This window comes from Hakea prostrata, chromosome 2 (assembly GCF_041222555.1).
Source record: "Hakea prostrata isolate BN-2017 chromosome 2, UWA_Hpros_2, whole genome shotgun sequence".
Classification (NCBI taxonomy): domain Eukaryota; kingdom Viridiplantae; phylum Streptophyta; class Magnoliopsida; order Proteales; family Proteaceae; genus Hakea; species Hakea prostrata.
Window position 1 is genome coordinate 67587125 of NC_142601.1, and position 12479 is coordinate 67599603.

General features: G+C 36.4%; 1 protein-coding gene across 4 annotated transcripts; it reads right to left on the reverse strand.

Moving 5' to 3' along the window:
* Nucleotides 1–1719: 1719 nt before the first annotated feature.
* Nucleotides 1720–12404, reverse strand: LOC149025905 (COMPLEX 1 LYR-like protein). 4 transcript variants are annotated; one of them, XM_089146118.1, is made up of 3 exons: nt 12241–12404; nt 6422–6818; nt 1720–1784 (listed from the first exon to the last, which is right to left on the reverse strand). In XM_089146118.1, exon 2 carries the CDS (start codon nt 6696–6698, stop codon nt 6426–6428), a length of 273 nt encoding a protein of 90 aa, XP_089002244.1. In that variant the 5' UTR covers nt 6699–6818; nt 12241–12404; the 3' UTR covers nt 1720–1784; nt 6422–6425. The 4 variants fall into 4 exon arrangements, with proteins under 4 accessions (XP_089002244.1, XP_089002242.1, XP_089002243.1 ...); XM_089146116.1 differs by lacking the exon at nt 1720–1784 and adding an exon at nt 4382–5118; XM_089146117.1 differs by lacking the exon at nt 1720–1784 and adding an exon at nt 7282–7413 and having other exon boundaries at nt 5133–6818.
* Nucleotides 12405–12479: the final 75 nt, after the last annotated feature.

The following is a 12479-nucleotide window of genomic DNA, read 5'->3' on the forward strand; positions in this document are numbered from 1 at the left end:
TACATAATGGATTGTAGGTTTAAAATTTATTTTAAGAATATGGAAAAGATTGTGTGTAACCTCTCTGGAGTATTTCAAATAAATTCAAGCTTTCATTTTCTCAAAAAAAAATCCCTTATTTAGCATAATAATAATAAATAACTCTCTTATCCTAGGATACTATTATATTGTGTATTGGTAGCATGTCAATCAATCTCCTTTAAGATTAAGTTAGAAATGTGCTTAAATTATACCCCCAAAAAAATGCTTAAATACCCTAAGACTGGGTACTTATTTTGTTTTGTAAATTGCTAGGCTTTATATATGTCTCATAGTTGTTAGCCTAGGATTTAATTATGTTCCCTGTTTTTTATATCGACTATATGTTACTTGTTAAATTAGGAATTATGCGATAATTCACATCTATTTAGCAATTGGAGACATGATCCGTTGTATAATCGCAAAAAAATGTAACGCCTTCCCTTACGAAGATTAGTCGTGCATATAAAATAGGACTGAACATCTAACTTTTTGCACTTGGATGAATGCGAAAAACTAAACAAAATGAGAAAGGGGGGGTTAGTTTCAGAGTCTTCTTAGACATGGGTGTAGATTCTAAACATTTTTAGTAGCTCAAATAGGCAGTTAATGCTTTGTTTGGATTAATAAAATGCCCGTATTGGTTTGAATTTTTTTTTCTCCCATTTGAAAATTCATAAATATAGCATTGCCTAGAGTAGAGAACACTTTCCCTTACCATCTTTATGTACTGATAGATGTAAAAGCAAAAGAATCTTCAAATAACCATGTAGAAAAGGTTTGCTCTAGATTAAATTTAATTGATTGATAGAAAACTTTGTGCAAGATATCTATGAACTTTTATGATAGTAAAGATGTCATATGATAGAATTGTTTGTCTCCCAAAACAATATCATCTTGATGTTGTTACGAAAGGAATTTGGCTACATAGGGGATTAAAAATATTTTTTTGTTGCGTTATATTGAAAATTGTCAATCTTAAAATCCTTACTAAGACATCAAAATTTTCAACATAAATCAAATCTTCCTCCTCAAAAATTGACAAAAAGAGATTTAGTTATACCGTATTATAAAATAAACAAAAAATTAATTGTAGATGACAAATACACTTCGCAATTACAAGTGTTTTTTTGGGTCAATGGCAAATTACAAGCTTATCATTGGAGAAATTATTTATAAGCTCTACTATAAGAGTTAAGTTGTTAGCCTCCCGAAATACCATTAGATGTTCTATCACTAGAGCAGGCACTATTTCATTTTGAGTAGATAGAAAATTTCATCTCCATGCAAGTAGAGGATATGGACTCATGATATAGAAATAGTCACCCTTTGGCACCAATCCAGCTATTAAATTGATGATTATTCTCATACATGGCAATTTTATCCAATAAAAATATGAAAACTGTGTAGAAAAACCAATATCTTCTTCCATTTGCACTCATTATCAATGGACATTAAGGGGATTATACACATTGTCGAGGATATTCTTCACTTGAGATATTTGTTTCAGGAGTATATTTTTGTGCATGGTGTTAAGGAGACTAATAGGTGTGCGGATTTTTTAGCCGGATTGGCAACGTCGGATTAAGAAATTTTGTTGAATCCTCTCTCTGCCTGCTCAGCTCTCTCAATATGTTGTAGAAGAGCGACAGGGTCGTAGGTTCTTTAGAACATAATCCTGTATTATTGTTTGTATTCTATTTATTTCTATTAATATAAAGTCTCATTTTCTCCAAAAAAAAAATTCTTCTGTAACCCCACTACTCCTGCACTGGCACAAAGACAGAAACTACTGAGAGAAATCTTCCATTACAACAAAATGTAATGTGTTCATACATTATTGTTCTCAACTTTTCATCATTTACTCTCATTCTATTTCCATCATTTACTCCCACTCTTATGATTTTTTATTTTCACATGACAAGTAGTACTCACACATGAATAATAAAACACAATTACCTAAACAATAATAATTCAAACTCAAATCATACAGAGTGCACATGGCATAATCACAAACAAATCTTATCTTGAATGAGAAAAAACACATAAAGAAAGAAGAGAGTATCCAAAACAAGATGCAATCATGCCAGAACATTTCCTTAGCTTACACATAAGACAGATTCCCAAGAACAATAAATGATTTATAAGTAAGACACATAAAGAATGCAGAGCTTGAAATAGTCCCTAGCAACAATGAGAATGCTTTTCATTTCTTTTGACTTTATATGGAGAGAGCCCTATGATTCTATGAACCTTTGCTTTGCTCTCATTGATTGCCTCAGACATGGACACCATGGCCCATGGCCCAAGGGTACCTGGACTGAAACATTGTCTGGCCCCTACCTGTAAAATGACCTGTTTGGCCTTCAATTATACTGATTATGACATCTTTAATTATGAAACACGTAATCTTATTAATTGCTTGCAAAGCAAAGTGATAAAAACACAACCCATCGAGTGTATAAGCTTTTGAGGCCTATATGGATATGGATATCGATTGAAGAGAAAGAAAAAGATGGAAATGGAAATCCCAAAATTGCCCCTTGACATGGGCAACTAAACCACTAAAGAGGGAGACAGTAATAATCTTGCTTAACTTTAAGGTTACGCTTTGGAGTTCCAATGCGCATTGGAGTTTGTGTTGCCTGCCTCAAGTGGCGCCGCGCGCCGCTCGCCACTCGAAGCTTATAAAATTCTAAGCCACACACCATGTGTGGCTCTCCCGGCTTGGCTCCAACTCAGTCGACTCAGTCTTCTTCTTCATTGATAGTGAGCGATCCATTTATATAAATGCCCGATCCGAAGGACCGGACACCCAATGGGCCAATGCCAACGTAATTAAATTGCCCCCTGCACGCGCACGCGCATGAATGTTTCAAAATGATAGATGGCATTGATCCACGTGGCACGCAAGTTCACATATGAAACATTCCAGGAGTGGGCCCCAATGAAAAGCAGAGAAAAGTAAGATCTGACATTGTCCCTCACTCTACAATAATGTCCCTTGGATGGGAATCATTTTGCTTGGGAGTGCAAATCACAGCCATCTAGAAAGCGTGTAGTCATTATATGGGCACATTTACCCAGTTAGACTTAGGCCTCTCTTTCTGAGAAAAGACAAAATAACCTGAGTGTCCGTCTCCATCTTTAGTTTTTTTCTAACTCTTTTTTAATGACTTGGTTGGTGGAATATGTTGAAGTTGAGAGAAATTGGGAAGGGTGATTTAGCAAATGCATGAATCATAGAAAATGATTATAAGAATGTTGAACGGGGAGTGTAAGGCAAGAAAGTACAAAGTCAATGTGTCTCACCAACTTAGATGCTGTTTTAGAAAGTCTGTTAAGTAAACCTAATCTCAACCTAACCTAACAGATATTTGATTAATGAACTGATAATGCATGAAGAAGCATGCATTTATTTAAGACTATGCATCAATGAAAACTGTATGAGGACAAACATAGTAGTTGCTGCTTGATCCAGTTCTGGATAAGAAAAATGATTCTAACTGGGTTTATGGTTCAGATTTCAGTGTCAAAATTGTTAAGGACTTGGGTCCACAAACCTAATCTTCAGAGAATGAAATTGGAATGGAGAAAATCGATACCAAAGCCCAGCCCATATCGACTTAATGGGGATTTTTTTCTCTCCAGCACACCACAACCATTCACTCCCTCATTAAGACCACTAGTCTCCGGTTTCTAAAGTGGTTCTTCATTTTTGCTCTGGTAAACTACTGGATGAAACAGCAATAAGATTGATCAGAAATTTTGAAAGATTATAGAATTATCACAAGTGGCAAACGGAATTATTTGCAATTTACTGAAGTTTCATCTGATAATCTGTGTTAGTTTCTTAGATGTAGAGTCCGAAATCATTGAATAACATCTTGCATGAGCTTTGGTAAAGTCAGGTTTGGCAAACAAGATTTAGGAACAAGACTGCTAAGGGGTTGTATGGCCAAATTATTGTTTCCTGTGTTCTTTTGTACTTTTAGAACAGAAACAGCCAAAAACATGTATGTGTGATCCAATTCATTTCTTGTGTTTTTTGTTTTTTTTTCTTCATATTTTGACAAACATATGCTTTTGCACAATTTTGAGCCCACTTTGAGAATCATTAATTTGGTGTTTCTCTCATCTCACAAGTCACAACCCAACCCCCCTCCCCTCACAAAAAAACAAAGGCCTCTTGAAGGTGGGGGTAGCATTCATCTTTTGACATCAAAACAGAACCTTGAAAGAGCATTCATTTTTTTGACATCAAAACGGAACCTTCTATTTTTTATTTTATTTTTATTGATAAAACAGAACCTTCTATTTTGAAACCCTAAAAACTCAAAAGTGTCTTGCCTATTTCAAAAAAAATTCCGATGTAATCATACATGATTTCAACACCATTCATACCCACTACTTATTCCAGATGCTCGCCCAATCTAAAGAAAACCAGAGGTTATATGTATTCCTAGGATACCTCCACCCATGTCACTGTACAATATTTCTTGGCCCACTATTGGCAAAACCACTTAGGTGCTGGGCCGAACGTGAGTATGATCACTTAGGCATGCTTCCTAATTGAAAAAACGAGCACCGTAGAAATACATGCTGCTCAGCCAAAGAAAGACAATGGAGAGCTGCCCGAAATGGACAGGAAGAACTCCCCGGCCCCTCAACAATATTAATACCATGATGAGAGAGCTGGTAAAGGAAAACCACTCTTAAGTGTGGAGTTGGTGAGGTCAGCTGGGGCGGTTCACATGAACCTATCTAAGGTTCACATGAGCATACACATATCTAATGGGCATGTGTGGATCGTCTGAAGTATCTTAAAATGGCCCACCCTAACCCAATTAGACATGAAGAGTGATTAGGTTGGACCCGTTGATTGTAACTGGGATGCATAACTGCAATTAAAACTCTAGTCGACTTCAAAGACTATCGATGAAACGAAGTATAACTAACTCTTTTAACCCCCAATCGACCAGTTTCGGATAAACCCAACTAATAAAACAAAGACATCATACTAAACCCAAAACTTTACTGGACTCAGATCACCTGCATCTGTATATCCACATGAGTTTGGGCCCATCCAACGCAAAGCACCTGCACCGCAGGGGCCAGAGTTGTGATGGATGGAAAGATGACTTAGAATTTGTATAGATTTGTAAGGAGTCTTGAAATAAGTGAAGCTACCATTAGAACCCAATCAAGATGTACAAGTGGATCATGTAGTTAACAGACAGTCCAAACTTGATCAATCAAGAAAGATACAGCTCTCTTTTGCTTCGGATCTTCAGAATAGAAGTAATTTCTTTGATCAGGTTGCAGCAATAAGAAAGGTGGTCTTGTCACATCATGTGGCATTGGGCTGTGCGTGGCAAGGCACGGAGTAGGCCCTGCTGGGTTGGTTGTGGGGAATAGAAAGAAATATGAGTATACACAATTAACATCAACACTTTTTCCTTCAAGGTGCCTTGCGAAATCTAAACCAAGGTAGAGATTTGTTGGGATTGTCTTGTTTTCTACAGCATCCATGTAGTTATCACACTGGGGAAACCCTTGGAAGATTACAGTGCAGGGAAGAAGTGAAATATTTCTTGGATAATAGACAAATTTTCTGGTTCTCTAATGTGGATATAGGCCTGTATGCAAAAGTCACAGTAAATTTCTTGTGTTTCACATCTGATTGCCTACATGAGATTTCCTAGTATTTGTGCATTCAAACCAACCAAAGTACAAGAACTCACCGATACTTTAATCTCTCTCTCTTTTTTATTTTTGGATACCAAGATGAGATGTCTTGCGAGTTAGTATCGCAGTCACATCCTAGATACCTTGCTCAAATCTCAGATGTCTCTATCAGACCTCAGAATGTCTCAGACTTTTATCGTAATTTCATGGTTCCACAAAAACCTGGATTTTATTTTCCCCCACCCCAGAAAAAGAAGTATTACCCCAACCTCGACAAGATCTCAGTTCAACATGTTTCTTTGGACACCAAGCTGGCTTGATTTTTGAGACCGAGTATTCTTGAACCGTGAACCCAACATGTGCTTAGAAGATCTCAAAGAGAGAGCTTGTCAGGAAATGTTCCTTTAATAGACAACAGAAAGCAAAACCTACAGAAGCATAATGAGAAAAAAATACAATTCATGATTAAGATATAAAATGCCAATATATCATTGAATGGTTGTTTTTTTGTAGATTGACTTCTAAAATTTACTTGGTTTACACACCAGAATTTCACTGAAATCAGGACTCAGCTTATAACTCCTAACTAATATATAAATTAGGACTGCCTAACATCAGACTGAAAGCCTAACTTACAATTTACCAGAATGCAGAAGAAAGGATTTATTCTTGAGAATATAAATAAAAATTAGAGAGGACAGATAAAGCCACTTACTCAATCATTGAATGTACTTGGGTATTTCACCTTTCTTTAGAAGGGAGAGAGAGTACTCAGCAGTATCAATGAGATCAGCGATGTTGTGGAGAGAATTCTCCTCTGACCCCAGCATGAAGATGGTGCGGAGCTCTGCTTTCTTGGCCAATCTTGCTGCTAAGTTTAATGGCAGCTTGGGAGAATTAAGGCTCCTCAGCAATTGACGATACAGAGAGAGGACTCTCCCTCTATTACGCACCAGGTCCTCTGCAGTAGCCCATACTAGACCCCTCGCCATAGAAGAACTGAAAACTCAATAGCTTTATTGAATATGAAGACCTCAACACCAAGTCTAGCTGAAGTCCGAGTTACACCCAAGACCCTTAAGCTGATCACCCAAAAGAGTGAAGCTCAAATCCTGTTTAGAAAAAGAGAATAGTTTACCGAACTAAATAGAGTTGCTTAGTTCTAGGGACAATGAGGGAAAGAAAGAGAAGGTGAAAAAGGAGGAATATGCTTTGGGTTAAATTTCAAATAAAAGTGCAACTATTTTCTTGTTTGTATTTATTAATTTTCCTATGAGTTTCACCCATAAATGGAGAGAAAATATCAGGCCATATTTGAATTATAATTAAAATAGGAACCAAAATAAATAAAAAGAGTCTGTCATTTCAATGTGTTTAAAATGGCACACAATTTAAATGGGAAGGACATGTATGCAATCAAACAATTCACACTTGGCAATAAAGCTAAAGCAGGTATAAAATTTTAGATCTGGCAAATACACCAAAAAAAAAAAAAAAAAAAAAAAAAGAGCAACAACATACACACATAAATTGACCAATTAATACGTAAATTCCTGCATCCAAAGTTTAAAGCACCTATAGCATATAAAATTAGAGTCCAGATCTTGACAAGTGTTTATTGCTGTAGATCAAAGGTGTTCATGAGAGGACAGAATTGAGTTGATCCTACTCAGATGTGGCAGCAAATTTGCAAGCTGTATGTATATCCTGCAGTTAATTATTGATGGAAAGAAATCAGATGAGCAACTAAATTCAAAAAGATGTCCAGAACACAACCAAATCATTTTTATACTAGCATTTGGTGAGACACTGCATAGTTGGAGGTTTGATCCAATCATATTCATATTCTGTCTAAAGACAGTATGGTACGTGCTGTTTCAATTGAACTAGTACGAACGTTAGAACAGGAAATCTGAAGAGTGAGAGAAGAAGGCATTGCTGATCGTTTATGTTTTATACAAGTAGTTCTTTTAGGGATCTCATTTGCAAGTCTATAGTTAAATCAGGAACCCTTTGGTTGGGGGGGGGGGGGGGGGGGGGGAGCACATAAATGGAACAGGATGGCCAAAATTTGGTCATACACTAAGAGAATGGCAAAAGGGGGGAAAAAAGGGAGGGGGGGGGGAGGGAATGGACTGTATGAGTTTAAATATTTAGATTTTCAAACATGCAACAAAAAATAAATGGCATTGTACACATAAATTGAGGAATGGTTACCTAATTGTCTGCAATCTGCATCCAAAGTTCAAAACTACTATAACCAAGGTTTAAAGTATCCCATGATACCATATGATACTAGCCGATACGTATCCATATTTGACCCAACTGATACGATACATCTCGATATGTCTTTCTATTAAATTACATTAAAATACCTTAACATAGCGATACAATACTCGATACAGGACGATACGTCTGTTAAAATCACCTAACCAATACGATACTCGATACCGATACTTTAAACCTTGACTATAACATCTACGTCTAAATATAATTCCAAACTTTGAAATTTAAGCACCATACCAAACAAGTTCACCAAGTACTCTTTCTTACTGATGTAGCCTTGGATAAAATTAAGGGCCAATAAAACAGGATCTCGAAGTAACCAAATCAAATTGGGTAGAATTAAGGTTGCATTCTGAATTTCTAAAAAGATGAAATTGGGAATTTATGGATTCTATTGGGCTGTTAGGTTTGAGTGCAAGGGCAAGGGAAATGGTAGTTTGGTCCAAATTTGGGGAAATTCTAATGGTGGGTAGTAGGTTTCTTGAAAATTAGGGTCTTACCAATTCTAAGTTTTCAAAAGAAGGATGAAGCTGTAATGGGGATCAAGAGATAGGCTGCATGGAGCTTGCTTAGGCTAAAATATGAATATGAAAGGAAACTGATAGATAGATAAGGCACTAATGGGGGATTGATTTGTTAGGGTTCCATTGAAATCAATGTCCAGGAAACATGGTCAATTTTAGGGTTTGGAGTAGGAGATCTGGACCATATGGTGAATAGCAGTTTACAAAAATGAAAATAAGAAAAGGGAGTGATGTATGTTGGGTTAGGCTCCCCAAAAATTGGGCTAAAAAAACAAGACCCAACAAGGCATTCAAGGCTGGCCAAATACCTCAGAGGTATTTTGGTCATTTTTCAACCCCTTTTGGGGCTAAATATGGGTCTTGATAGAATCCCCTCGATTCAAGGTCAGGGATCTATTTTTATTTTTCTGTTTGATTCAATAGCTTAAGAGTTACGGTGAATTTCAATTGGGTTGAGTTATTAGAATAGGGTTCCTTAATTTTAGGAACCTTGTCTTAAAGTAGTTCTATTTTAGTTAAGTCCTAATTTGGACTAAAGTTGTTTGTTGAGTCACAAATAAGTGTTTGTAAGAGATTCCAATATAAGGGTTGGAATCTCGTAGTAATTTGATTCATTTTAAGTGTTGATAGAGTTCAGTTTGAGTTTCAATTGGATCTCATAGTTTGAGTCTAAGTCGTTAAGTTTAAGCTCTAAATAGCATTATTTTGTATTGTAATTCTTAGTTTTGAGTTAATGAAAATTATGAGTTGAAGACATGGTGGAGATCTCGCAAGATATCTCACTTTTTCAAAGAAGCGAGACAAGATGGAGATTGAGAGCAGAGAGTTGGGATATCTCGCTTGAGATCTCGCCATATCTCGCTATAACTTGCCCTATCTCGCCCTAGATCTCGCTGGAACCCTTAATTTTTGCCAATTTTTTTTGCGGATTCCAATTGGATTTTCACTTGCAACTACTCTTAGCACATCTACAACATCAAAGGAATATCAATCATTCTCTGCTTGTCTTATGAACTTATGATTTAATGACTTATATAGAACTTCTAATGGTTGTATAATTTTATTATTCTATTCTTGAAAATTGAGATTGTGATACTCATATGGATGGCATTTTGATGACATTTAGGTTATTTGATACATTTGATACACTTACTTTTCATTTATATGCCTTAAAAGTTCTATATTACATGTTGTATAACCTTACATTCCCTAATCCTACAACATTTCAGTTTCACATTATGGATAGACTTAGAAATCATACTTAGGATTGTTTTCTGACAAATCCAAGGCCACCAATGTGTTTAAAAGGTCTTAAATAGACTATATACCAAGTTTCAGCCCAATTAGGACCCTAAAACCCACCGAGAAGGGGCACCAAGTTGACGCCAAAAAATCGCATATCTCGAGATCTTCTACCATGGTTGAAGAAAGACTTGAGAAAAGTCGTAGGATCCCTAGGAGGGTGACTTGCAATGAGTTAAGCTAGTGTTTTGTGCAATTTTCAAGTTCTTCTTACTTCCAGCATTCAAACAACAGCTTTATTCAAGTTTCCAAGTAAGTTACAGCACCTTCCCCTTAGTTCACGCAACCCTAAAGATCCCCCCAAACCCCATCACATCTAGTCCCTGCCCCTTCCCCTTCATTCCCCAGCAAGACCCAGCCCTTCCTCAAACCCTAGAATCCCTTTACCTCCCTCCTTGTCCATGGCTCCACTTCCAACTCCCACTGAGAAACCTTCAACCCCAGCCTTGTTTGAACCCCTTTTATCCTCATCAGAATCGCATAAACTTATGGAACATTGTCCTAACATTGTTACCCCAAAACTGCCCTGTTTCTGGACTATTTAAAAAATCTGCACTTATCCTCTTCATTGAATAGAATCTGCAGAATTGAAGAAAGCGCAGAAAATCCAAAACACTATACTTCAGCCACTACATCTCTGAATCTGTTTCTGAACTGCAGGTTAGTACCATTAGAGTTCTGATCTGCAGGATAGCCACCCAATCCCCAACCCTAAACCCTAGCTGAATCCCAGTCAACCTTGTTTTGAAAACTTTTGAATTTTAAAATTTAAAATCCTATAAATTTCATATCTGAATTAACATTATCAGCAGCTTATTGGCCTCTAAAATCCTAGCTGAAACGCTCAAAAAAATCCCAATTGAGTGCTGATTCTACTTTAGAAGATCCTGGATATCCAACCCTAAACCCTAGGTTGCATCAAGGAGAGTTAGGGTTTGTGATCTAGGGGGTTTAGAAGAAGAATTAGGGGACGGTGATGAATAGGTTACTTGGAGATTGATGCTTGTACAGCTGAGCAGCAGCTATTCAACAGATTGAAGTCCTGGTGCAAATAAGAGAGGGATGATCCCTCTCAATCCTAGCACAAGCTAGCACTAGATCAAGGAGCTTTTTATCCTTTTTCTCAACATTTTATAATAAAGAAGTTATAAGAAATAGTAGATTTAGTATTTTGTAACATTAGGGGATGTATACATGGCTTCTCTTTATTGTAGGCTACTCTTATTTACTTTATTTCTTATTCTACTGTAAAGATGGGATATTAATTTTAAAGGAGGGCGAGAGAGAGACACAAAATGTAAACTTTCCCAACATATTATTAACAGATAAACCATTTTTATTTAATAACAGCAACAAGCATAATTTTGTTTCTCATTAAAATGCTGCCAAACAGACTCTAAATCTCCATAACCATTAGCATAATGGTACTTCTGAGTAGCCATAGTAGTTAAGGCTAGTAATTGTTATAAACAATAAGAGATTTTACACTGGAATAAGAAAATATTAAAACAACTATAGATCTCATTTTAATTGAATTTCAAACTGTACCATGGGATCAGGGAAAAGACCAGAAGGTAACAACCATTGTGTCTATTGCTCTTTATTGCCCCTTTGAAATGAATCTCTATCCATCTTATGTCTCATCCCACAGACCCATAGTTTCATTTACTAGTCTATAGCAAACATGTAAAGTATGTTTGATTGCAAGAGGAATGGAAACGGGAAGTGAAGGGAATTCTTTTTCCTTTTTATGTTGTTTGGTTACAAATGGAATAAAGTGAGATTAATTTTACCAAGTTGCTTGGTTGTATGTAAAATTAATGTAATATTAATATAAAGTTTTTTCAAATTTATGAATCAACAAACCATGCATGCTAAGAATAAAGAAATTCTGCCAAATACAACTGCAGTTAAAAGAAGAGTGAGAAAAGAAATTACGAAATCTCCTTGGATTGAGGAACTCAATCCACAAAAATTGGCGATTAAAGAATTCAAAGTGATGTTGAATTTTTGGTGTTTTCTTTAGATAATATACTAGGAAATCTCCTTGGATTTAATGAGCGTGACTGATTAACATGGTATGGGGATATAAAACTGGACTCCAATGAGCTATAGAACTTTTAACAATTATCTGATTGTAACGGAAAAATGCAGCTATATAATATTCTGATCAGAGTTAAAAGTTGATCAACCACTCTACAGACCTAGAGAAACATAGTTGAATGGAAAAATCACTAAGAACAAGACCTCGATAAAGATTCAGTCATCAAATGCTTAATCCGTGGAAACCATAGAAACAGAGGAACAGAAATTGAAAAAAAAATAGAAAACACACGAATAAATGACCAGGAAAGCACAACAGAAAACCAACGATGCTGAGAAAAATTAAACCACGGTTTACATCAAAATGCAGATCAAATACCTGATTAAAGAGAGCTGATGAATTTCTCACACAGAGAGAACCACGAAAGAAACCACGCTTCGAGCTTTAGAGAGAAAGAGCGAGCCCACGCTTGAGGTTCAAAGGGAGAGAACCACTTTTCGAGCTCCAGAGAGAAAGAGAGAACCCAAGGAACGAAAAAGTCGATAGGCGGAAACGGAAGAGTTTAGGGGTATAACCGTATAATTCGTTCAAAAATAAGGACCACTGTTTTGGCTAAT

Bases quoted from the DNA above. Each gene is read 5' to 3' on its own strand.
- LOC149025905 (XM_089146118.1), bottom strand. From the start codon at position 6,698: ATGGCGAGGGGTCTAGTATGGGCTACTGCAGAGGACCTGGTGCGTAAT.